The sequence below is a fragment of the Notolepis coatsorum genome (assembly GCF_963971535.1).
Source record: "Notolepis coatsorum genome assembly, chromosome: 1".
NCBI lineage: Eukaryota > Metazoa > Chordata > Actinopteri > Aulopiformes > Paralepididae > Notolepis > Notolepis coatsorum.
This window is the reverse complement of record NC_140165.1, coordinates 299,226,244-299,252,850: the sequence shown is the minus strand read 5'-3', so window position 1 is coordinate 299,252,850 and position 26,607 is coordinate 299,226,244. Positions and strand designations below refer to the sequence as shown.

The 26,607-nt window shown below is 44.2% G+C and overlaps 1 protein-coding gene across 1 annotated transcript in view; it reads left to right on the top strand.

The window, feature by feature from the left end:
* The window catches only part of LOC311225385 (trace amine-associated receptor 1-like), a gene marked incomplete at both ends in the record, with an annotated part of 25,618 nt that extends 14,167 nt beyond the window's left edge, over window positions 1-11,451 (top strand). The window contains one exon of the mRNA XM_084310647.1: window positions 11,398-11,451. Coding sequence (XP_084166773.1) covers window positions 11,398-11,451 — 54 coding nt within the window. The remainder of the gene's footprint in view (window positions 1-11,397) is intronic.
* Between the last annotated feature and the right edge of the window lie 15,156 nt (window positions 11,452-26,607).

Below are 26,607 nucleotides of genomic sequence, written 5' to 3'. Positions count from 1 at the left end.
GTCTGTCTGTCTGTCTGTCTGTCTGTCTGTCTGTCTGTCTGTCTGTCTGTCTGTCTGTCTGTCTGTCTGTCTGTCTGTCTGTCTGTCTGTCTGTCTGTCTGTCTGTCTGTCTGTCTGTCTGTCTGTCTGTCTGTCTGTCTGTCTGTCTGTCTGTCTGTCTGTCTGTCTGTCTGTCTGTCTGTCTGTCTGTCTGTCTGTCTGTCTGTCTGTCTGTCTGTCTGTCTGTCTGTCTGTCTGTCTGTCTGTCTGTCTGTCTGTCTGTCTGTCTGTCTGTCTGTCTGTCTGTCTGTCTGTCTGTCTGTCTGTCTGTCTGTCTGTCTGTCTGTCTGTCTGTCTGTCTGTCTGTCTGTCTGTCTGTCTGTCTGTCTGTCTGTCTGTCTGTCTGTCTGTCTGTCTGTCTGTCTGTCTGTCTGTCTGTCTGTCTGTCTGTCTGTCTGTCTGTCTGTCTGTCTGTCTGTCTGTCTGTCTGTCTGTCTGTCTGTCTGTCTGTCTGTCTGTCTGTCTGTCTGTCTGTCTGTCTGTCTGTCTGTCTGTCTGTCTGTCTGTCTGTCTGTCTGTCTGTCTGTCTGTCTGTCTGTCTGTCTGTCTGTCTGTCTGTCTGTCTGTCTGTCTGTCTGTCTGTCTGTCTGTCTGTCTGTCTGTCTGTCTGTCTGTCTGTCTGTCTGTCTGTCTGTCTGTCTGTCTGTCTGTCTGTCTGTCTGTCTGTCTGTCTGTCTGTCTGTCTGTCTGTCTGTCTGTCTGTCTGTCTGTCTGTCTGTCTGTCTGTCTGTCTGTCTGTCTGTCTGTCTGTCTGTCTGTCTGTCTGTCTGTCTGTCTGTCTGTCTGTCTGTCTGTCTGTCTGTCTGTCTGTCTGTCTGTCTGTCTGTCTGTCTGTCTGTCTGTCTGTCTGTCTGTCTGTCTGTCTGTCTGTCTGTCTGTCTGTCTGTCTGTCTGTCTGTCTGTCTGTCTGTCTGTCTGTCTGTCTGTCTGTCTGTCTGTCTGTCTGTCTGTCTGTCTGTCTGTCTGTCTGTCTGTCTGTCTGTCTGTCTGTCTGTCTGTCTGTCTGTCTGTCTGTCTGTCTGTCTGTCTGTCTGTCTGTCTGTCTGTCTGTCTGTCTGTCTGTCTGTCTGTCTGTCTGTCTGTCTGTCTGTCTGTCTGTCTGTCTGTCTGTCTGTCTGTCTGTCTGTCTGTCTGTCTGTCTGTCTGTCTGTCTGTCTGTCTGTCTGTCTGTCTGTCTGTCTGTCTGTCTGTCTGTCTGTCTGTCTGTCTGTCTGTCTGTCTGTCTGTCTGTCTGTCTGTCTGTCTGTCTGTCTGTCTGTCTGTCTGTCTGTCTGTCTGTCTGTCTGTCTGTCTGTCTGTCTGTCTGTCTGTCTGTCTGTCTGTCTGTCTGTCTGTCTGTCTGTCTGTCTGTCTGTCTGTCTGTCTGTCTGTCTGTCTGTCTGTCTGTCTGTCTGTCTGTCTGTCTGTCTGTCTGTCTGTCTGTCTGTCTGTCTGTCTGTCTGTCTGTCTGTCTGTCTGTCTGTCTGTCTGTCTGTCTGTCTGTCTGTCTGTCTGTCTGTCTGTCTGTCTGTCTGTCTGTCTGTCTGTCTGTCTGTCTGTCTGTCTGTCTGTCTGTCTGTCTGTCTGTCTGTCTGTCTGTCTGTCTGTCTGTCTGTCTGTCTGTCTGTCTGTCTGTCTGTCTGTCTGTCTGTCTGTCTGTCTGTCTGTCTGTCTGTCTGTCTGTCTGTCTGTCTGTCTGTCTGTCTGTCTGTCTGTCTGTCTGTCTGTCTGTCTGTCTGTCTGTCTGTCTGTCTGTCTGTCTGTCTGTCTGTCTGTCTGTCTGTCTGTCTGTCTGTCTGTCTGTCTGTCTGTCTGTCTGTCTGTCTGTCTGTCTGTCTGTCTGTCTGTCTGTCTGTCTGTCTGTCTGTCTGTCTGTCTGTCTGTCTGTCTGTCTGTCTGTCTGTCTGTCTGTCTGTCTGTCTGTCTGTCTGTCTGTCTGTCTGTCTGTCTGTCTGTCTGTCTGTCTGTCTGTCTGTCTGTCTGTCTGTCTGTCTGTCTGTCTGTCTGTCTGTCTGTCTGTCTGTCTGTCTGTCTGTCTGTCTGTCTGTCTGTCTGTCTGTCTGTCTGTCTGTCTGTCTGTCTGTCTGTCTGTCTGTCTGTCTGTCTGTCTGTCTGTCTGTCTGTCTGTCTGTCTGTCTGTCTGTCTGTCTGTCTGTCTGTCTGTCTGTCTGTCTGTCTGTCTGTCTGTCTGTCTGTCTGTCTGTCTGTCTGTCTGTCTGTCTGTCTGTCTGTCTGTCTGTCTGTCTGTCTGTCTGTCTGTCTGTCTGTCTGTCTGTCTGTCTGTCTGTCTGTCTGTCTGTCTGTCTGTCTGTCTGTCTGTCTGTCTGTCTGTCTGTCTGTCTGTCTGTCTGTCTGTCTGTCTGTCTGTCTGTCTGTCTGTCTGTCTGTCTGTCTGTCTGTCTGTCTGTCTGTCTGTCTGTCTGTCTGTCTGTCTGTCTGTCTGTCTGTCTGTCTGTCTGTCTGTCTGTCTGTCTGTCTGTCTGTCTGTCTGTCTGTCTGTCTGTCTGTCTGTCTGTCTGTCTGTCTGTCTGTCTGTCTGTCTGTCTGTCTGTCTGTCTGTCTGTCTGTCTGTCTGTCTGTCTGTCTGTCTGTCTGTCTGTCTGTCTGTCTGTCTGTCTGTCTGTCTGTCTGTCTGTCTGTCTGTCTGTCTGTCTGTCTGTCTGTCTGTCTGTCTGTCTGTCTGTCTGTCTGTCTGTCTGTCTGTCTGTCTGTCTGTCTGTCTGTCTGTCTGTCTGTCTGTCTGTCTGTCTGTCTGTCTGTCTGTCTGTCTGTCTGTCTGTCTGTCTGTCTGTCTGTCTGTCTGTCTGTCTGTCTGTCTGTCTGTCTGTCTGTCTGTCTGTCTGTCTGTCTGTCTGTCTGTCTGTCTGTCTGTCTGTCTGTCTGTCTGTCTGTCTGTCTGTCTGTCTGTCTGTCTGTCTGTCTGTCTGTCTGTCTGTCTGTCTGTCTGTCTGTCTGTCTGTCTGTCTGTCTGTCTGTCTGTCTGTCTGTCTGTCTGTCTGTCTGTCTGTCTGTCTGTCTGTCTGTCTGTCTGTCTGTCTGTCTGTCTGTCTGTCTGTCTGTCTGTCTGTCTGTCTGTCTGTCTGTCTGTCTGTCTGTCTGTCTGTCTGTCTGTCTGTCTGTCTGTCTGTCTGTCTGTCTGTCTGTCTGTCTGTCTGTCTGTCTGTCTGTCTGTCTGTCTGTCTGTCTGTCTGTCTGTCTGTCTGTCTGTCTGTCTGTCTGTCTGTCTGTCTGTCTGTCTGTCTGTCTGTCTGTCTGTCTGTCTGTCTGTCTGTCTGTCTGTCTGTCTGTCTGTCTGTCTGTCTGTCTGTCTGTCTGTCTGTCTGTCTGTCTGTCTGTCTGTCTGTCTGTCTGTCTGTCTGTCTGTCTGTCTGTCTGTCTGTCTGTCTGTCTGTCTGTCTGTCTGTCTATCTATCTATCTATCTATCTGTAGCAGGGTGGATTATCCCTGCTTTGTGGGAACGGTTACTGGCAGTCACAAGGTAGCTGGACACAGTAGAGCTCCGTCTGACTGCACCCTCGTCTTTGGGCCTGGAGCGTCAAACTGGGGCCCGGTAGTGGGAGTGAATGGGGCCCGGGATTTACCAACCTGGTCTGGTACTCTGGTCTTCCTCGCCTCTCCGGGGCGGTCAGCAGTACTCCCCAACTCGCTCTCACTTCCCTGAATAGCTCCGTTAACCCTCCCACACCTAGTGACTGATATGCATAAATAGATTTGTTCCCCCCGCAAGCAGTACCCTCCCTCGACGACCACTAGAGACCTTAATGACTGGGAGGAGAAAGGGTCAAATAATAATAACATTACCCGCATCAAAAGGGTTAGGGTTAGAGTCAATAACGGATACGCACACACAACAATTCCCGTCTTAGTTCGTTTAGTGTTACTTATACTGGGCAGTGACAAGTAGTACTGGCAGGGAGTCAAATGGCATACACTATCATTATTCCTAATTACTAATAATTAGAATAATAACATATATAACACTTATACAATAATACCCCAGGAAGAAACAGCTTTAATGAGACGGGAAATTAAGAGGCATGACAGTCCATCAAACCAGACACGTTATCACACTCAAAAGAACTGAAAAACGTGGGCCCACTGTACCAAACAATAGTCCTATACTAATGCCGGCATGTATTGTTTATGGGGTACCCCTGTGAACTGTGGTTAGCAACCATTAGCTTCACCCATAGGCCGCATCACACTGTGTACTGTGCAATAAGATCCTGGGCACCGAAGCCCTACTGTACTCAACCAAGATGGCGGCCGCGCCGCGCCACCACCGTCCGGGTAGCAAGATGGCGTTGAACGCTCTCGTCGTGGGCGCCAGCAAGCGGGGCTGGAGCAGAGGGGCAGTAGCTGGCTGAGAGTGTGTGACGTACGTGGGTTGGTCATTATCATTATTACTGTATTTGGAAGACCATGTGAACATCAGATTAGTATCATGAGTATGGGTTATGTTATTCTTGGTTGTGTGATGTGTCATCTTCTAATTCTGTTTCTTTTCTCTTTTCCCAGATACCACTCATCCTCCTGATTGAGCTGATTGCACCTGCTTGATTACACCTGTGGGCAGTCAGTTGGATGAGTGGATATAACCTGGAAGATGGCACACACACGGGGCCCTCAGTTGGAAGTCACTGCCACGTCTCAGAGTGGAGTGAGGAGGCTGCCTTCTCGCCTAGCTATTGCATGAAGCAATACTGTGTGGCTTGGTGCCATTTATCACATGAGTGTGGATTAATCCCCATAGCTGTGGTGTCCTAGGATGGGCACGTGGTTGTATTAGTTATTAAGTGTTTGTTTGTATTATATGTATATCTTGTTTGTCCTCCCCTACCTTTTTCCCTGTGCACCATGGAGGAGGTTTAAATCCCTACCTCCATTCAATACATAATTTACTATTTGGAAAACGCCTTGTGTTGTGTCTTTTTTACCTACCTGGGACATTGTTTTGAACGCATTTACTGAGAGAGGCTGCTTTTGCTCATGTGCAGCCAGCTCCAGTTGTTATTCTGTGTGGTCCTTAGACCTTCGTACATGACATGGGGGCTCGTTAGTTTGCGCAATTGTATGGTTCCTTGTTGGTTATATAACATGGTGACTTGTCAATTGGAGCATGTCAGGTAAAATAAGATAGCGTTTTCTCATTGGTAAGTTAGTATGTTTCCATTGTCCGTGCTACACAGTTTGATTGATGTAAACCGTTGTTGTATGTGATGCTCTTGAACTAATCTGTTTTTTCTGCCACATAGGTAACAGGGGGATCGCCTACTTGGTTAGCGGGTGGGGGGCACGCGTCGTAATTCCGGTGGAGCGCGCAATGAAATCGGTAAGCGACTGAAGATATGTGTAGACCTCATCCCGCCAGGGGAGTAGTTTAGCTGGGGTATGCTAGAGTGACGTAGGTGATCCTAGTTAGATGGTTAGACCAACGTTTATTGTTTTCATGAATGGTAGATGTGGGCATTAAATCAGATTGGTTGAATTGTATACTGCGGAATGTGGCGATTAAATGTGTTACGCACGGATATTGTGGAGTAGGTGAGGGGCTATTTCCTGGTACCTGTTATTCGTTTATTATTATTATATTAGATATTCGTTATTTCGTTTGCTGGTAACGCGGGTTGCTATGGGAGCACAGGGTAATTATACGTAGGTTATTTGTGGCATAGTCATATTCTGCAAGGGCTATGGCTGGGACGGCTTTTACTTTGGATTTTTTTTTGCCGGATCCTACGAGGGATCAAATTGATGTCTGCACAAAGATAGATTTGTGTAGTGTCGCCAAACATTATGGCATTACTGTCCAGAGTTCGAAAAGTAAAGAGGAGTTAAAAGCAATCGTGCTGGCTGGGTTGGTGGACAAAAATATATTTAGTTTGCCCATAGCCCAGGAGGATGGCTCTGTGAACGCCGCGCGCGATGAGGCGGCTGATAAGACTGGTGAGGCCACTGGTGGTTTGGATCAAAACGCAGGTGCGGTGCGGAAACGGAGAGGTGGCATTACCAAGGGGGAGGAGAATGACAGTGATAGCTCTGTACACTCAACACGTGCCTCTGTTTCTTCTCCCACTCTTAAATCGCGTGCATGTTTGGCCCGTCTCCAGATGGAGGAGAGAGCGGCTATACGAGACAGGGAGGAGAGGAAGGAAGAGAGAGACAGGGAGGAGAGGAAGGAAGAGAGAAGGGAAGAGAGAGACAGGGAGGAGAGGAAGGAAGAGAGAAGGGAAGAGAGAGACATGCTGAGGGAAAAGGAGGAGAAGGACAGAGTGCTCCAGGTGACGATAAGGAAGATGGAGTTGGAGAGTGGTGGCTCTTCCTCTCCCTCATCTGAAGGTTACCAGGGCACTTTTAATATTGGGCAGCATATTTCTGTGGTTCCCCTTTTTCGGGAGTCTGAGGTGGAATCATATTTTTCTACTTTTGAGCAAATAGCGTTGGCTTTGCAGTGGCCAAAGGACCAGTGGGCACTATTATTGCGATATAGACTCACGGGTAGGGCTCAGGAGGCATGCCAGTCATTATCGAATGAGGACAGCGTGGTATATGAGAAAGTGAAGAGTGCTGTCTTGCACGTATATGCATAGACGCCTGCGCAATAGAGCACGCGGAGCGGGTGCTCTACGACTATTGAACATGGGGGGGCAAACGCTGGTTTTGCTCCCCCACTTTTTGATCATATGAAAAATATGATATACCCCCCCCCCCCCCATATATAAATCTAACCATAACTAAGTAATTTCAATCAAATTAATAATACGCAATGACACTTAATAGCAAGTTTTTAAGTTTCCAAAGATTGTGTGACCCCCCACTTTAATGGTTTGATCCAGTGCCCACGGGCCACGGTTCGTCGGCATGACGTATACGACATGTTGGGGGAGGCGGCTTTTTCGAAAGCCCTTGAAAAATTCAGGCTGGATATTGGATAACATTGTGACTGGATTATTCTTCGGCGTTTACATCAAAATGGAGCAAATCATCATGTAAGTCGAACACTGTGACTGTATACTAAATGCGCAAACAGATTGAAACTGAATATTTCTCGTATGGTGAGCCTCGGCGCTGCTGCGCTGCACCGAGTGAATCCAGAGATACGGGATGGTGCGCAGGCGCTGTGATCACCCAACGGCGGAAATAATGCCGCTTTGAGCAGTTTATAAAAAAATATTAAAAATATTTATTAGCAACACCGAGCTTTCAAACCATCCCGTATCTCTGTGCGAACCCCTCGTGCAACTGTGAGCACCTTTGTAATGTCTCTGTGATACTTGTATAACGAACGGTTCGGCCAGAACCAGTCCTTCATGGTAAATCTAGGTTGGTTTCCCATTGAGGAGCAAGTGACTGTGGATTCACTCGGTGCAGCACAGTCACGAAAGGGGACCCTGATGTAAACAAGACAAACGTCTTTCTCTGGTCTGCATCGCCTTAACAATTGTGTGTATTGAGCCGTACTGTATTGTACCCATTCTGCAATCTGTTAAATAAAGTTTTCATTCATTCATTCAGCCGCCGCGCTCACTGGGGCTATTGATAGCGTCAATTAGTTGTTGTTGTTGTTGGTACTGCACTGCGGATGTGAACGGGGCCGGAGGGGCTTTGGGAGGATGGGAAAGTTATTATTATTATTATTATAATAGTAATTGGCTATCATACGTGCCTAGCTAGCGTTAGCTAAAAGAGCCCTCGCAGTGAAGTTATTATTATTATAGCTATCATACTGCAATATAAACTGAGTTTTATAGTGAAAAGAGCAGCTTTATTTTGGTCAAGATTGAAGGCTCTATATTGCAGGAAATTGCACATACAGGTGTTCATTAAATGTTAAAAAATCTGCCGTGGAGGGGGTCGTGCCGGACCCCCTCCAAACCACCCCTTGCAAAAAAAAAAAAAAAAAAAAAAGGTAAAAAAAATAGGAATACAAAAAAATCTTGCACCCCCACTTTCAACTATAACTAGGCGGCCATGCGTATATGAACTGGTGCCGGAAGCGTATAGGCAACGATTTAGGGCACTAAGTAAAGCTCCCTCTCAAACACATGTGGCATTTTCCCGTGAACAACGGATGATGTTTACTCGTTGGTGTGAAGCATGTAATGTGGATGGTGTCGAAGCTTTGAGCGAGTTAGTCCTCATTGAACAATTTAAAAAATTTGTGCCCAAACGCATGATAGTGTATTTAGAGGAGCGAAAGGTTTCTACCCTCCAGGAAGCTGCAGTTTTGTGTGACGAGTTCGCATTGATCCACAAAAATATCGCCGTATCGGGGAGGTGACGAGCGACCATTCCGACCACGCTCACCGCCGTCTAGAAGGGGCATTGTGTGTAGTCATTGTAAAAGGATAGGTCATTTGGTGGCGGACTGTTATGCATTGCAAAATCTGCAAGATGCTAGGGGACCAGCTCAGAAACCGAAGGGGGTGGGGTTGATTGGCCCTGTATCACGCCCAGAAGAGCAGGAGAAACCAGATGGTTGTTTTGAACCCTTTATTTTTTCTGGTTTTGTGTCAATGTCGGGTGAAGTCTGTGACCAACAGGAGGTGAAAATCCTTCGTGATACGGGTGCTTCGCAGTCTTTTATCCTGGCGGATGTGTTGCCATTAAGTGAGGAGTCATCTTGTAAGTCAAGTACTATTGTGCGGGGTATCGAAATTAGTTTTACACCCGCACCCTTACATAGGATATATGTGAAATCAGATTTAGTCACAGGTTGTTTTTCCATGGCGGTTCGTTCGTCTTTTCCGGTAGCCGGGATTGATTTTATCATGGGGAATGATATAGCGGGGGGAAAGGTAATCCCTGTTCTGAAGGTAGTGAACGCCCCAGTGTCTAAGGGTATGTGCGATGCATTGATTAAAAGTCACCCAAATGTTTTTCCTGTCTGTGCTGTCACTAGAGCTCAGGAGAGGGAACGACAGCAAGCAGTGTCGCTGGGTGACTCTATCTGTGGCAAGGCTCTGGCTGAGGACAGGTGGCCATCTAGTGGCGAGATGGGAGAGAGTGTGAGTGGTGTTCAGAGGACGCGGGTGGAGTCCAAATTCCCTGACGTGCCCTTGCCACTGGCACGTCAGGCATTGATCGATGCCCAGTGGAATGATTCTTCCCTAACAAGCTGTTTCGCGGCAGTAGCCAGCACTACTGATAGTAGGAAACACACCTTTTTGATGGAAAAAGGAGTGTTGATGCGCGCCTGGGTAGCTAGGCCAGGTGTGACGGGCTTGCAGTCTGGAGAAGACTGGAATATGGTGCACCAAGTGGTGTTGCCAGTGGAGTGTAGGCGTCATGTTTTGATGCTGGCACATGAGCATATCTGGTCGGGGCATTTGGGTATATCTAAAACTTATGACAGGATACTGCAGAATTTTTTTTGGCCCGGCTTGAAGGCCGACGTGGTAGACTTTTGTGGTACATGCAGTACGTGTCAAATAGTGGGGAAGCCGAATCAGGGGGTTCCTCCAGCTCCTCTGCACCCCGTTCCAGCAATAGGGGAACCTTTTGAGCATGTGATCATTGACTGTGTGGGCCCTCTGCCTAGAACAAAGGCGGGAAACCAATATATGTTAACTATTATGTGTCTTGCCACCCGTTTCCCAGAGGCCATACCTTTGAGGACGATTACAGCCCCGGCCATTACCAAGGCATTAAACAGGTTTTTTGCTACTTTTGGTTTACCAAAAACTGTACAAAATGATCAAGGCACGAATTTCATGGCTAAAACATTTAATCAGTCATTACAGGCTTTGGGTATCAGTCACACGGTTTCTAGTGCATACCATCCTGAATCACAGGGGGCGCTAGAGCGCTGGCACCAGACGCTGAAGGCGATGCTAAAAAAGTACTGTATTGATACAGGTTGTGGCTGGGACGAGGGGGTGCCTTTTGTACTGTTTGCTATTAGGGATGCTAAACAGGAGTCGCTTGGGTTTAGCCCTGCAGAGCTGGTGTTTGGTCGCAGTGTGCGTGGGCCATTAAAGATGCTCAAGGAGAAAATGTTGTCTGGTTCCACTCCTACGTCGAATGTGTGTGATTTTTAGTTATTAAGTGTTTGTTTGTATTATATGTATATCTTGTTTGTCCTCCCCTACCTTTTTCCCTGTGCACCATGGAGGAGGTTTAAATCCCTACCTCCATTCAATACATAATTTACTATTTGGAAAACGCCTTGTGTTGTGTCTTTTTTACCTACCTGGGACATTGTTTTGAACGCATTTACTGAGAGAGGCTGCTTTTGCTCATGTGCAGCCAGCTCCAGTTGTTATTCTGTGTGGTCCTTAGACCTTCGTACATGACAGAGTGTGTGCTGGATGATGGCGACCTCTGCTGGACGGAAGAACTCCCGTGCTAGGCTGTCGACCGCCGGTGCAGGGGCAGACGTTGACACGACGGCGAAAGCTGGTTGTTGTCGGCCGGCGCTGAGTCGACGCGCATCCATACACTTGCCCTACCTTACACTGAAGCTACTCTCTGGGTCCCAAACAGCCCACCTGCTACACGGTTATACTGTGGCGCAACGTGGTTGACTATACCACCGGTCTTCTTCAGCGCCTCGCGCTCGGGGTACACTGGAGTCAATATAACCGTTAGCAGCATGCTACTTATACCGTCACACTGCTACTATAACCCGCTACCTATGGACGTTAATCTTTGGGTTCAGTTTCTCTTACCCACGCACTATCACGGATACTTCTAGAATAACCCGTCACTAGCAAGTATGTCTCGCCACCCGTCGCTCGCTCCGGCGGGGCTCTCTGGTGGTTCTTTAATGGGGCTATTCCAAAGCACCTCCCGTTGTAGCTGCGACCGTTCACGGCTACATCCCAAGCTGAAGAGGTCTTCCGGTTCTCCCCACCTCCAGGTGATTCCCTCTTCCTCGTTGCCTGCCTCTCTCTCGTACACTCTCTGCCTGCCACCGCCCCCTGCTGGTCGCCTGCTAGCCACACAGGGAAAGAACTGGGTGGATCGAATATGAATCAATTTCTGTTTATAATCCATATTCCAGCCGGTAGGAGAAAGAGACACCGCGTCATTGTTCGTGAGAATATCAATGGGAACTAGTTAGTATGCCTTGGTGCACCCGGGGAGATAAAAGGCAAGTCAGCACTTCTGAATAATAGCCATATTTTCAGGGTGCTACATATCTATCTATCTATCTATCTATCTATCTATCTATCTATCTATCTATCTATCTATCTATCTATCTATCTATCTATCTATCTATCTATCTATCTGTGAGGTACGTGGGTTGGTCATTATCATTATTACTGTATTTGTGACACCATGTGAACATCAGGTTAGTATAGGTAATATTATGTTATTTGTATGTGGTGTGTGTCGCCTTGGTACTGATTCCTTTTTCTTTCTCCCTTTGCCAGGTGCCGCCCGTCCCTCCTCTAGAGAGTGCTGATTGCCTGATGAGTGGCAGCTGACAACAATTAGCCTCAAGGGACGGGTGGATAAAGCCTGGCATGTGACACACATCTGGGCACCTCATTGTGTCATTTGCCAGTGACCAGAGTGGAGTGAGGTTGCCTCTGTTTGCCACTATTGAGTGGATTATTGTATTGGCCTTTTTATGCCAATTGCCACTGTGTGTGGACTATTAATTATGTGCTGCCCTTTTCTGCCATTTGCCACTCTGTGTGGGGTATATATTTTGTTGGCCCTTTTGATTAATCCTACACTGAGCTTTATGGTTAGAGTGGTGTTTCATCCTACACTCTAAGCATCAGGGTTAAAGTGGTGTTCATCCTACACTGTGAGCTATATGGTTAGAGTGTTTCTTTGTATAACCAGGTAAGATTGATTGTGTCTTGACTCTTGTGGCACTTGTGGTTATTTGTAATAGCCCTATTTATGTTATTGCTGGGTGGTTTCCAGACTGCCAACCACGTGGCTTGTGGTTGTGTCCTGTGACACTAGCTCACTAGGTTGTGTGTTTAGTGTTTGACTGTTTGTCTTATTATTATATATTCCTGTTTGTTCTCCCCTACCTTTCCCTGATTGTATGTTGTTGTGGGTTCCATTCCCCATTGTAAATAAACATTATTTTACTTTTGGAAAATGCCTTATTGTCTATTTTCCTGCCGGGACCTGTGCTTAAAAGCACTCACTGGACGGGCTGGCCATCAGACCTTTGGTTGTGACTCTATCTATCTATCTATCTATCTATCTATCTATCTATCTATCTATCTATCTATCTATCTATCCTTCCTTCCTTCCTCCACCTGCATAACAATCACCAGAAATATTGTGTTCACAAATTATGTGACCGTGGATATAGCTATTAATAGTTTACAAATGCTTTATTGAATGTTATAGCTTGATTGTAGCGATTTACAAGGACATTTATAAGTAAATATTTAAACCAAGTAGTATTAAACATAATAGTTTACAAATGCTTTATAGTGTCCTAGTTTAATTAAACAGATATAGAGACGTGGGTTGTCAACGGTGCTCATGCTTATCAACACACAGCTCCAGCCAGAGGGGATCTGTTTGATACACGAGTTGTGGACAGAAGCAGTATATCGTATATGTATAAGATATACAAGGTAGGTGGATATTGATGACATATCATTGGTGATCAGTCACATATGTATACGTAGAAGAGTAGGAAAATATTGAATCTTGGATGAAGTGCTTCTGGATGTAAATGGATGGTGCGATTTTATCACGTGCAGCGTTATGGTTTGTGGTATGGTAACAGTGGGGTTGTCGCGGTGATGTGAAATTTCCACATGACAACACCAGTATTACCGGCGGTGACAGCAGATAGACGTCCAAGTGATTACGGTGAAATTAATGGATAGTGAGATGGGTGATGGTATATAATATAATATCCTTACATTACTCTCAGTAGAGTGTCAACGGAATGGTGTTTCGCATGAGCCAGCCTGTTGGAAGAGAGGGAGAGAGATCGAGCCGCTTTCTGTGAGTCATTCATGTCAACATGAAGTCCGTAAAGGCAGTGGTTCTCAAAGTGCTTCTGGACTAAACCATAACAAATGTATTCTCAGATCGGGGTCTTTGGGTCAAAACCTGATCCAGTGGGTGGGGTCTGTCGCGGGGACCAGTATGAGAACCACTGAAATAGAGAAATACAAAACCGAGATTATGATGTGAAAAGCTTATCTGTGATTGACAAACTGTTCCCCTCACAATGCTTTTATAACGACCTCTTTCATTTGTAATCATCAACACCAGAGGCCCTATGATAGCATATTATATTATAATGACTTTCATAGGCCTTGTGCATAAGTTGCCAAGTTACATGTGTATCATGGTTTACTACATTATAATGTTTTTGATGCAATGTACGGTTTATACCGTGTGAGCTCCATTTTGGAAGTGGACATGAGGATGGATCAACAATGCTTACGTTTCTCAATATTAAAGTGATCAGTGAAATTATGTAATGGTCAACAACATCAATGCCGGACAATAGGGCCTGGGTTCCAAAAAAAGAGTGAAGCCTTCCTTGCCTCGTCAGCTCTCCTAAAACGTGTTTATCTTTGCTTCGGCGACAGCACTAAGTTGTGTGGTCATAGGTCGAGCATAGCCGCCTTTGCACGGCTAGGGTTTGGCAGTTAGTCCCGCTTATTCCATTTGACCTCATAAAAGCGGAAAAACTACTTTAGCCGTTGTTGCAGTCCTTCATTACAAACCAAAATTCCTATTTTATTTCCATTTTCCAGCCATAGCCAACATAATGACAGTAGATCTACAGAAAGTAAAAGTCTGATACAGGCTATTATATAATAATAACCTGCTGCGATGTGATATTTACTTACTGAAATAATAACACACACACGTCAATGTTCATCAAGGAGTTTCTGTAACTATAATTATTTTCCAAACGATGTACTTGCTCTCTTCCCAGTTTCCCATCCCATGATGGACAGCTTTCGGTCAGAGCGACGGCTTGCCAACATCGGCAGAGGAAACTGGGACACTGAAAAAAGAGCGCCTCAAGGTTGTGCTCGCAGCATTTTGCCAGGATGAACACACTTACAGGATTCCGCTGGGACACACCCTCCGTAATCGTGCGGCTCACAGCCGGAGCCTACTGCGTTCACTTCAACCAATCAGAGGAAGGTGAGTGATACACTGTAGCACACACGCTGCAACGCTGCACACGACTCCGCTTGCCAAATATCCAGTGCACATTCAGGGCACAGCAATGTCACGGTGGCGGGTGGAAATCAGACAACAGCTTGCATGTGTCTACCATGCACCACTAGGGCTGAACAATTCATCAAAATCTAATCTAAATCGCAATATGACCCAGTGCAACGTACAAATAGCAGGAGGATACAATATGTGTTAAAAAGTGAAATATGTGTAAACAAAAATGCTATTCTAAATGAGATTAGATTAGATACAAATGTATTGTCATTATACAGCACAAGTACAGTAGCTACAAAGAAGTTTGGCATCCAACCAGAGTGTAAATGTAGCAGTAAAGTGCAACAGAAATATACTGTAGAATGTACAGGTGATTAAACCGGGTACAAAATATACAAATTAGTACTACTGAGAGTGACTGAGAGTAGTGCTAATCAGATGTATGTAAAGAGTTGCAAATGTACAGTGATACTGTCCTGCAGTGTAACTAGTAAGAATAGGATATCTACAGATATGGATATAGTAAAGGACTATGTGCAGGTAAGATGTGGATAGAAATATATGCGGTGAGAATATAGGTATGCAGCATTATTGTACATGCTATCATACAGAGCTATGGGTTATATGCAGGTGTATAAGTAAGTGGGGTCATATGCAGGTATATTCTGACAAATATGTATATATATTAGTGCTGTCAATCGATTAAAATATTTAACTCGATTAATCGCATGATTGTCCAGTTAACTCGCGATTAATCACAAATTAATCGCATTTTTTTTTCTACCTTAAACGGATCTTTTTCAAGTTCCAAGTTTTAATACTCTTATCAACATGCAAGTCAACAAATGCTTGCTTTATACAGCCATTTAACACAAAAGGATTACCCTCATGCATTGCAAATTTGCATCAAATGTGATTGTGAGTGTGCGGCTAGGTGGTGCAGTGAGCAAGGCGCTCACCACCAATGCAGGAGACGCTGGGTTCGAGCCCAGCTCTCCGCATTGCTATCAGCTTGGCTGGTCGTTCATACTAATACAATTGGCAGTATTAGGGGGTGGAAAAGCTGATGGGTGGGGATCGGACGTTGTGGACAGCGACTCCTACAGGTCGGTTGGTGCGCCTGCGCAGCAGAATCAGGAAGCGACGGGGCAGCGTGCCCTCCAAACGCAGACCCCCGACGCTGAGAGATCGCGCTGTGCAGGTGAAAAGATGCGACTGCTGCTTCCTCGAGTACCGGAGGGGACACGTGATGTAAGGCTTAGTCCACACTGCAGCCGGCTTGTGGGAGGCATAGTCTAACAGCGTTCGAGACAGGGGAGGGTACAATTGGACGATACGAAATTGGGATGGGAGAAAAATTGAAAATGGGAGAAAAAGTAGATAACATTTTTTTTGATTGTGAGTGATGCACAAAATAACTTAAAAGAAAATAATAATTTAAAACAATGAATAAAGTGTGCATGAAATAATAGGGGAAAGAAAACGTTAGGAACTTGTTACATTCACCCACACAAGGGCTGAGTAATCACACACCCCCCCTCTCTCTCACACACTCTCCCAGCTCTCTTTCTCTCTTGTCCCTTCCTCATCTCTCTCAGCCCCCTCTCTCTCTATATCTCACACACACACACACACACACACACACACACACACACACACACACACACACACACACACACACACACACACACACACACACACACACACACACACACACACACACACACACACACACACACACTTCAGAAACAAACATAGTATCAATGAGAGCATCAATAATACACATGAGTGAAGTCTAGTAAAAAAAAAAAAAAAAAAAAGTAAACCAATTTTTTTTTATTATTTTTTTGGTTAATCGTGAGTTAAACAAATTTGTGGCGTTAATAGAATCGGGCGATAGCGCGTAAATACTGCGTTAACTTTGACAGCCTTAATATATATATACAGATACAGCACTCAAAACTCAAACCTCTCATGCCTCTCTACCACTCTCTACCACTCCTCTATTGTTCTTGACCGGGCCAGATTTCACACCTCCACTTCCTCCCACAGGCTGGGCAGATTTTCATCTTAAATTTTTATTCGTCCCAAATGTCCCAGCCCCATCAGATTTCTTAGCTTTTTTCACTGTTTACTTATCATGCATTGCAACACTAATATATGGTCAGTACCCCAAGTCAGACTGCCCATATAAAAATTATTTTGGGGGTCTGAGGGCAGTAGCCCCCGACCCCCTCCCTGGGGAAGCACTTAAGTTAACTACCCTCCCTTTGTTCCCCCAGCCAACACCCCCGGAAAATTAACACCGGAGTAGACTTAAGTGGCACACAAGCAGCAACAAGCAGCAGACAAGCAGCAGAATTGGTTTGATTTTTGAGCGCTGCGTCTGTATGCGGTACTATGATGCTGCAACCTACATATCATATTATACATAAGTAAGAACACATATTTTGTTTGGTACAGGTCCCAGCGAAATTCACACCATGATCATTTTTACATGTTTTTCACCAAATCGCATAATTGTAATGTCAGTAAAAAAGAAAATCCCAATTAGAGGTGTTTTCCAAATCGTTCGGCCCTATTTACCACCATCACAATGTCTGTCCTGAGTCTTGTGAATGTCCACCGGTAGGCAGTTTAATAGAGGAATCAGGACGCGTGTCACAGGCTCGTGAAAATGTCATATGACTAAAAGATCACACGTATACTTTACAATGTTCTACTGACATCCCACTCCACACAGACCTTGACGTGGTGGGCAGGCTTTCTACCAACGCAGGCATCTATGTGTTCTTTTCCAGTCCTATTAACCCACCATCTGTCCGCTGTTCTTTTCCAGTGCTATTAGGCAGAAACCTAAGTAGGCAGAAACCACAGCAGTGGAAGAAAAAAATAAGTATATTTCATGTTTATTTTCCTTTTCCCAACACACACATGCATTTTGTCCTTAAAGGGATCGTTGAGATTTTTGGAACCCTACACTGTAAAAAAGAAGACGGTAAATGTCTGGCAGCAACGGTTGCCAAATACTTACTCAAATTACAGTCAAATCAAATACATTTACAGATTACAACCTTTATTTAATTTTAATATTTTTGATAAACGGTAATTTACTGTATTTTTATGGCATTTACACTTAAAGTAGAAAAACAAAAGTAATCTGTAAAATAATACAGTGAATTTCCCGTGAATCATTTAAATTTTTTTACAGTGTAGCCCTATTTCCACGCTGATCGGTAGAGTCCGTTCTCAGCACAATCCACTCCACGTTGTTCCTCATACTAGCCAGGGTCACGCTCCTGTCTGTCAGCTTGTACAGACAGGACCGTGACCCCATTCACTTTGTATTTGGTTTGTGGCGAATTATCTGGAGCTATAGTATGAGGATTGAGGATCTCTCTTACTCTCCTGTCTCTCGTAAGATAGGGATCATGGGATCCAGCTGCATAAGAAGAGGACGGTGACTGCTGTGTCATTCATGTTTAATGTAGACCTTTTTTACTTTGTATGTCAGCTCTTACTCAGCTCTTTGACTGCCAGAGTAGAGTGGACTCAACCTTGATGACTTGGACTCGGACTAGGATAATGGGGACTCGACTCAGACTTGGGCTCTTCTTTGGTGACTCAGACTTGGACTCGAACACTGGGGACTCGACTCAGACTTGAGATTTAGTGACTCGACTACAACACCGCATGCCACTGTGTCTTGGCTCCCCTGGCTGCTTCTACTCTTTTTTTTGCCTTATCACCTTTTGCTTCCATCCCCTAATTGTGTCGTTATGCCAACGCCCTCCCGCTCGTTGTGCTCCCCTATACCGTCTTTTCTGACCACCTGACTTTTGACGAGTTCTGAACGTTTACTGGAGGGGGGGGGGGGCTGGCTAGATATTAACCCTTTCACTACCACACTACAGACGGTTAACCCTTTGTCACGAGGCAGTGAAAAAGGGTTAACCGTCTGTATTGTCATAGTGAAAGGTTTAACCCTTTCGTAGTGTGGTAGTGAAAGGGTTAAAAGTTTGACCTAGTGCGACGGACCAAACATTTTTCACATCATTGGGAGGGAAAGTAAAATAGTTTTTGACCACTATGTCAAATACTATTAGGCCTATAACGTTTTCACAAATATGTATTTTTGACAAATTGTTCCAGCAGTTAAGGGGCCCTTTTGGGGTCCCCCTTGACCCAGGGCCTGGGACACCTGACCCGCTGCCCCCCCCTTGTCGGTGTTCCCTGCTATTAAGCAGACACACGCTCTTAAGCAATCCACCACACAAAAATGCATTATGCAAACCCTGGGTTCTATCTTTAACTCCAAATGACTTATCTGGATTACAGAGCATACCGATGCCAATGTCTATGCTGAAAGTCATTTAGACTCCAGCTGTATGATTATGGTGGTTTTCTGTTTCACATACATAGCTTTTACTGTAAATGAATAGGTAAATTACCATCCTAAAAAGCAACATGAGAACTATCCAGATGCACAGCTATTAGCTTACTTACCGAGACCCGTGGTTGGAGTTCCTGCCAGGAAACAAAATAGTGCCAAGTGATAGCAGAATCTGAAATGCTGGAGGGCCATCGTTTTATATTGGAAATAGGTAACCTTTTTGACTTTAACGGATTAAAACGTTTTTGGTTTCAAAGCCCCAGTTTCCTTTCTGCTTCGCTTGGAACCCGGCCAGAACTCCTGATCACATGACTCCGTAAGTAATCTAATAGCTTTACATGGACTACACTACTGGGCTGGCAAGTATTTCATACAACTCAATGTCCACAAAGCCCTTTAACAGGAGCGGGGGGTGTAAGCACACAATGCTGGGCTCTATACATATATATATATATCATGTCTTTTGAACCTTTTTATGTATATTAGGGTAATAGCTAATGAACTATAGCGATGTGAAATACGGCTCTTTGAAGGGAGTCAGATCTTTTGGCTCAGTTCCTTGGTTTATTTTCGGGGACAGTCCCTGAATTAGGTAATCTGTCGTCGACCATAATTCCTGTCCCTGAAAAGATACATTCTTACAGTAGGAAGAAAACTATATATTTACATTCCACTTGTACCTTAGTAGTAACAGTAACTGTAACAGTAACTAACTACTTACACCTGGGTGCTACACACTTAGTCATGTAACAGTAGCCTAATGTGAGTAGGCCTACAGTATCTTTCCACTTTTGGCCGAAACATAACATTAATAAACAGGCCTAATGAATATGGCAAAGCAAATGCTTGAGCAGAACAATTAAGAGACAAAACAGGATACCTTCTAGTGATGGGAATTCTGGATTTTTGAAGGGAGCTGGATCTTTTGTTTCTGTTCCTTTCTAAGAGCCATTCATCGTTATTATTTTTTAGGGGGTGAGGGTTTATGAGTCTTAAATCTAAATCTTTGGTTTATCCACAGAATAATCACTAGGATTGTGATAGGATAAGATTTGGATCAGATTCAAACTTAAGATACTTAAAGCCCCTGGAAACAAAGCCTCAAATTGTTAAAATGTATGCATGATATCCAACATGAGTGTGATATCAAGGTGACAAGATGTCCCTGGTTTTCAGGGACAGTCCCCGAATTAAGTAATCTTTCCTCAACTATATCCTGTCCCCGAAAACACCCCTGATTCATTCTTACCGTAATAAAAACCCTGCTTATATCCTTATCGTGTTATAGAAGGCAGAAGGGGAAATGAGATTGAAAATGTATCATGCTTGTTGCTATGGTTGCAATGTCGGATTAAAAGAAACTCTTTAGGAAACACTAAAAGAATGTTTTTGGAATTCCACCCTCTGTATGAAATGTGTTATGTAAAAAATAAAAACATCACATCACTTTAATGAATCATTTGTACCACATTGAAACAAGATAATACTCAGAGAATGTTATGTAACATTAACAGTAACACGAAACAATTAGTTAAATAATAGTATTTATTTCACAAACCAAAAAACTCAGCAACACAGAGAGCAAGGAGGACTTCCTAGTGGCACCAAATAAAATACAAAAGGAAATGAAAACCCACCCTCCCCTTTACAGGTGCTGAACGCCCAAAAGTACAGGTGGTGGTGCTCACTCTAAAGCTGGTGTCTTTAACATCAGGTCACCTACGTGATGCAAAATGGAGACCCAATGTATCTTCCTGTCCTCAATGTCCCTGTGTGCGAAACAAAATATTAATATACAGGAAAAAAGGAATCACCATAGGCTGGGTGAACAGGGCTTAAACAAAAACACACAGGTTAGGAATAAACAGAAATGTACAACAAACTATAATGAACACCAAAAGATACAATGATTCCACTAAAGAACTATTCACCAAAGGTCCTACTCAAAAGGCCACAGCTCTACAATTACAATAATGCTCCAAAAGCCACAGTTCTACAATAATGCTTAACACAAAAGATATCTTCTAAACTAACAGTAACTAAAGTACCAGAGCCTTCACCAGCTCTACCAAAACGTACCCGAAGAGCCTCAGCTCTATTACCAAAAGACACAAAGAGAGTTACCACCAAAGACACAGAGAGCTTTACCCCCAAAGACACCAAGAGCTCTACTTTACCACAACAATGAACCAGGGAGCTAACTAGGCCATGTCCACACGTATCTGGATATTTAGCAAAACGGATATTTTCAGGTTCTGTTTAAAAAAAAATCCTTGTCCACACGACAGTGTTAAAAAAACTCGATCCAGACATGAACACATAAACGCATATAAATTGCTCCAACAAGCATGCCGGGCCAGTAGGTGGCTATACGCGATATCTCAAATACCATAGCGGTACCGAGCGGACAGGACGATTGACAGATACATGTAACGATTGGGGTGCTAATGAAGGTGAGAACACAGTTTGCAGACAAGGGAGAAGGAACGGAGGCAGAGACGAGGAGCGATGCTTGAAGAAGGGGTGTTTACTTCTGATCCAATATACAATACAAATAAAAGACACTACTACTAACAAAACAACGAAGGAAAACAAGAAAACGACAGGAGTATACAGGCAAGGACTCACTAGACATCAACGGGGAAGGCAGGCACGACACGGGGACAACACGGGGTACTGGAGGAAATGACACCACAAGGAAATGAGGACAGGACCTAAATACCCACACTAATTAACAACGATCAACACCTGGCCAAAACACAGAATCACAAACACAACCTAGACACAAAAGCAATGACACCATAAACACAACTAGACACTAAGGCAATGACACACTAAACACAACTAGACACAAAGGCAATGACACACAACAACTCAACAGGGGGGTGACATCAAACACAGACAGGGATGGCCCAGGATAACAGAATATTAGAAATCAAATCAATTATGTGCAACCAACATAAAATGGCAGACCGCACCATCGGGCTTAGGTCACCAGAGGGAGGTAGGGAGCCAATGTCAGGAGGAGAGCACTGTCCAATGTTATTCTCATGCCCGGTCCAGCCAGGACCGGGCCTTGGAACGTAACAGATACAATGTCAATGTTGAGATCACAATCTCCCGATTCTGAAACAAAATATGGCGAGAGTTTATCACAAACTGTTCCAAAGTTATTTAATGTTTTGCTAAACATGTCTAGTGTTGCGCCCGGCTTTAGACAAAATAGCAAATTCTAAATTGTGTTAATAGATGTCAGACAGAAGAGCGTCTGCACCTGATGCGCTCTGATGTTGCGGATAGTTGAGGATGTTGGCATTACGCGTGAGTGGTCCCAGGATGACCTAATAACATTATTAGGTGAATGGTTACTGTACAGGAATTACAGGAATCATTTGAATATATGCGAGTTACGTGAATACGTGAATATAGCTTGCCAGTGGACACAAACCTTCATACGCATTAACAGCTCCGTCTTTTAATACACACTTATATCATACAGTAACGTCAAATAAGATATTGAAAGATAAAGGATGAAGTTACAAAGGGAAAAGGGCAAACGCAATTACTCCTTGACAATGCTACAGTGCACAATAAAAAGAAAAGATCCAGGCGGAATTAAATATGCCTAGGAGTATAAAGGGTTTTAAACTGACGTCAAATCGGAGCAAAACAAGCTGAATCCGCTTCAAGAAGACGCATGACATTGGGTATATACTAGAGCTGGGCCGTTAACTGCATTAACGTGCTGCGTTAACGCTATACTAGTATCGCGCGATAATATAATTAACGCATTAATCTAAAAAAAAAGAAAAGAAAGAAAAAAAGATTACATTTTTTTTTCTACCTTTATTTACCCAGGGTAGGTTCGCTGAGCACAGATGTTCTTTTCCATTCACACCTGGGAGCTGCCCAGTACAACCACAGTTGACACCATTGGCCACTGAGCAACTCCACTGGAGCAGTTGATTCAAGCCATGTCACATAGTTCAAGTTTGAAATGATTCTTTCTGTTTTGCTCCTGAGAGTGTGCTAGATACTGTACTGTACTGGTAATATTATGTATTTGTGTTAACTTCTGAATAAAACAACTTATTAAACACAAGTACATCTTATTGAACATTATTTTGATATTTCATTACCAATTATCATAGCAAAACAGCTTTTTCAAACAGTCTGTAATGCATTTTGGAAACGGGAGATGGGCTCATGGTGTAATGGGCCACCTGGCCTGAGAAACATAAGGAGGAAAGAAAAAGTAAGGACTTACTTCTGGTCATTATTTGGGTAGAACACACATATTTTGAATGCCTTCGGCAGGTTTTTCTTTTTTTTTTTTTAACCATTTTAATCTAGATTAATCTAGATTAAATCCAGGATTGCAGATAGATTAATCTAGATTAAAAAAAATTAATCTATGCCCACCTATAGTATATACTAATTACAACAAGACATTCATGATTTGCATTGTTACTGTTCACATGTGGTGCCGTCTTCACCCGTCACAGTCATAAGTAAGGATACAGTTCGAATGACATTTCAGCACCAAGGCGCTGTCCACCGAAGTTATTATACCTAATGTAGTGAGTCTTCTTGAAGCAGATTCTGCATTTTTTGCTCTGATTTGACATCAGTTTAAAACACATTGTGCGCTGTAGAATTGTCAAAGAGTAAGTGCTTTTCTTTTGCCCCTTTTCATTTGTAACTTCATCCTTCATCTTTCAATATCTTATTTGACATTACTGTATGATATAAGTGTGTATTAAAAGATGGAGCTGTTAATACGTGAATGTCTGTGTCCACGGGCAAGCTTCACGTAACTCACATATTCAAATGATTCCTGTAATTCCTGTACAGTAACTATTCAACTAATAATGTTAAGTTATTAGGTCATCCTGGGACGCGTAATGCCAACATCCTCAACTATCCACAACATCTAGCGTCTATTAACTAAATTTAGAATGCAATTTGGCTTTTAACTGAAGCCAGGCGCAACACTAGACATCTTAAGCAAAACATTAAATATCTTTGGAACAGTTTGTGATAAGGACTCGCCTTATTTTGTTTCGGAATCGGGATATTGTGATCTCAACATTGCATTGTATCTCGAATAAAACGTCACTCGCCACTTAAAGAAATCAAAAGCGTGTATTTAACAACCTCAAAAACTTTCGAAACACGGTTTATATTAACTTAATAAATAAACAAAAACGAAAAGTCAACTTTTTCAGCACCAGGCGCTGTCCATTGTTATTACCTTCATGCGCTTCAAGGCTACGGCGCCTATTGCCATAGAACAACAGTCTGAGCATGCGTAGTGAGCTGTGATGTCATCGTTTATCTAGACTATGCGCTTACAGTGGCTACACGGATCCACTGAACCGATATTTAGAAAAATCTTCACTTTAAAATGCGTTTTCGAAAATCTCTGTTTATGTTTCTGAAAACACTGTTTACGTGTGGATGAAAGGCCCAAACGTGGAAGAAAATGTGCGTTTTGCAAAATATCTGGATTCGTGTGGACATGGCCTAACACACTAGGATATATGGAGGGGTGTAGAACTTGATTGCAGATCAGCAACAGCTGCCACTGCACTGGAGTGAGATGCTGATTGACCAGCTGCTGCTGGTGGTGCTGGAACTGGGAGACATCTGAGAATGGGGATATGTAGACACAAGAGGGAGACAAAAGACAACAACAAACAAAACATGCCTATATACACAACAGATAATATACATAACTCCCTATATATACATAAGGACAGGGTCCGTAACAGAGAATCTGTATGCTTTAGTCTGCAGTTTAAAATCTCACCACGTTTCACCTCTCCTTTCTCAACATACTGTAGCCTACAATTACTATGTGATACTACTGTGGTTAGATTCGGTTTGCTTGGAATGTCAAGCTTAAGAGAACATTGTTTTCTTAACCCTTTGTCGTGTGGCAGTGAAAGGGTTAACCTTCTGTATTGTCGCAGTGAAAGGGTTAAACCATTTGGTAGTGTGGTAGTGAAAGGGTTAATGTTTATTTAAGTATTTATTATTCCCAAGGTATAAGGCAAAGCTAAAGAAAATGCCATCATAGTTTCCTAGCCCCTACATTGAGAAAGGCTTACTATACTGCAAGAAAATACGACAAAATACACAAATTAAATGGTAAATTAAATGACCTAGCAACTGGACAGAATCACTAGCTAGCTTGGTGGTTGCAGCTTATCACACAGCATGTGCATGTTCCCCTTTGGCACAGTAATGTAGTACAATTAAGTATAGTGTACGGTCTATCAATTGAATCTGACAAAAACAAACCCTGCATTCAAAGCCTGATTTAATTTGCGTCGCATAGGGAGCATATTATTATATTATAAGAGGCCTGTACCCCTGCCCCATTCATAGCCTAGCCCTTTCCTCCCTGAGCGATGACCTTGTACAATGGTCCATAACATACAATGGCGTGAGGTCAAGGCAGCGTCTCCAAGGGCAGAGAAAGACATTCTGAGCCCTGAGCACATTATGCATCTCTGGACCCCCCCTACCCCGTCCCCAGCCGCAAATCATACACACCTTTTAGTAAAAACCTATAAAGTATTTGATTCCAGACCCTCTGAGGGCCCTCCCCCCGTCTCACCAACCTGGGTAGTCGGTTCCACTATCCCTCCCACGCCTGCGCCCCTGGGAGTCGCACAGGTCCCACGGTGCCATCTCGTCTGTCACTGGTGCTCAGGAATCTCACAACCTGCCACTTCAGTGCCCTTCTAGTCATGAATACAATAACTGACAGCCACAGCGAAACACTGCGAAGGGGTTATGACGCCTCCAGATCTTGAGAATATTTTGGCATCAAATACACACATATTGTCCAGACAAAAAGGTACAGGTTTTAATAAGCCTATTTTGTGCTCGTCACAGGTATGTAATACCAAGAGTAGATTTGTAGTCAAACTGCACTCAAGGCTATTACTAGGCGCACATAGCATGCCTAGACAATTTAATCAATAGAAAAATATTATTTACACAATTTGATACCCTTATAATATATGGGCTAGCCAACCCCTTTCCACAAGCAGGCTGTAAGGACCACACAGAAGGAGAGACCTTCCTATACCTCTTCTCCAACACCCTGCATATTCAGGCCGTAATGGGGTGAGTAACCCTGGCATTGTGCAAATCCGCCTAATATCCTTAATCATCTGCATTTCATTGTGAGGCCGGGGCACACCTCCACCCATTAAAATGATGGATGGAGGCATAGGCGATGTTCTCCCCTGTTTCAAATTTGTTCCTGTTTAGAAAGGTTGTTATTAGAGAACACCTGGGTGGGGGAGGGGGATAATACAAAAGCACATGCTGAGGAGGAGGAGGAGGAGGAGGAGGAGGAGGAGGATGAGGAGGAGGAGGGGGAGTCCACAACATCATAGACCATACTACTATATAAAACCATTTTGGAAAAACACGGCTGCGGCTAAAAAAGATAATTTGCGTCCGTTTAATAGTCTTACAGACATCAAATGGAGACTAATACATGTACTGAATACATTATAATTATAATTCAATTACATTTCCAAACCACAGGAATCGGTCATAAAGTATATTTTCCTTTCTTGGAAGAAAGATTGTTATGGTTCTGACTGAGGGGTAAACTATCTACCCCCCCCCCCCCCCCCTCCTTAATTTTGGCACCGCAAAACAAATGGCGCCACTCCAAAGTTGACTATTAAGATCCGCAAATGGCCCCCGCTGTCGCCCCGAATCAGGCATAACTGCAGATTCACTCGGATCCTGATGGATTTCAACAGAGGACTCTGAACGGCGGCCCGGGTCTCCCGAGACAGTGTGGGCAGCGCCAGTCATTAGCTTGTGAAAACACGACTTCCATTCCAATTCTTTTGAGGCTCAGAAGGGAGTATGGGACGGGGGGGGGGGGGAAGGGGGGCCGGCTCCTCTTTCTCCATCCCCGGTGTTGGAATAAGCCAGGCAGAGAGGGGCTGACATTAAGGACTCCCCCAGGCCGCGTTATTGCCTCGGAGAGGATAAGCAGTAGGCAGGTTAGACGTAATAAACTGGAACA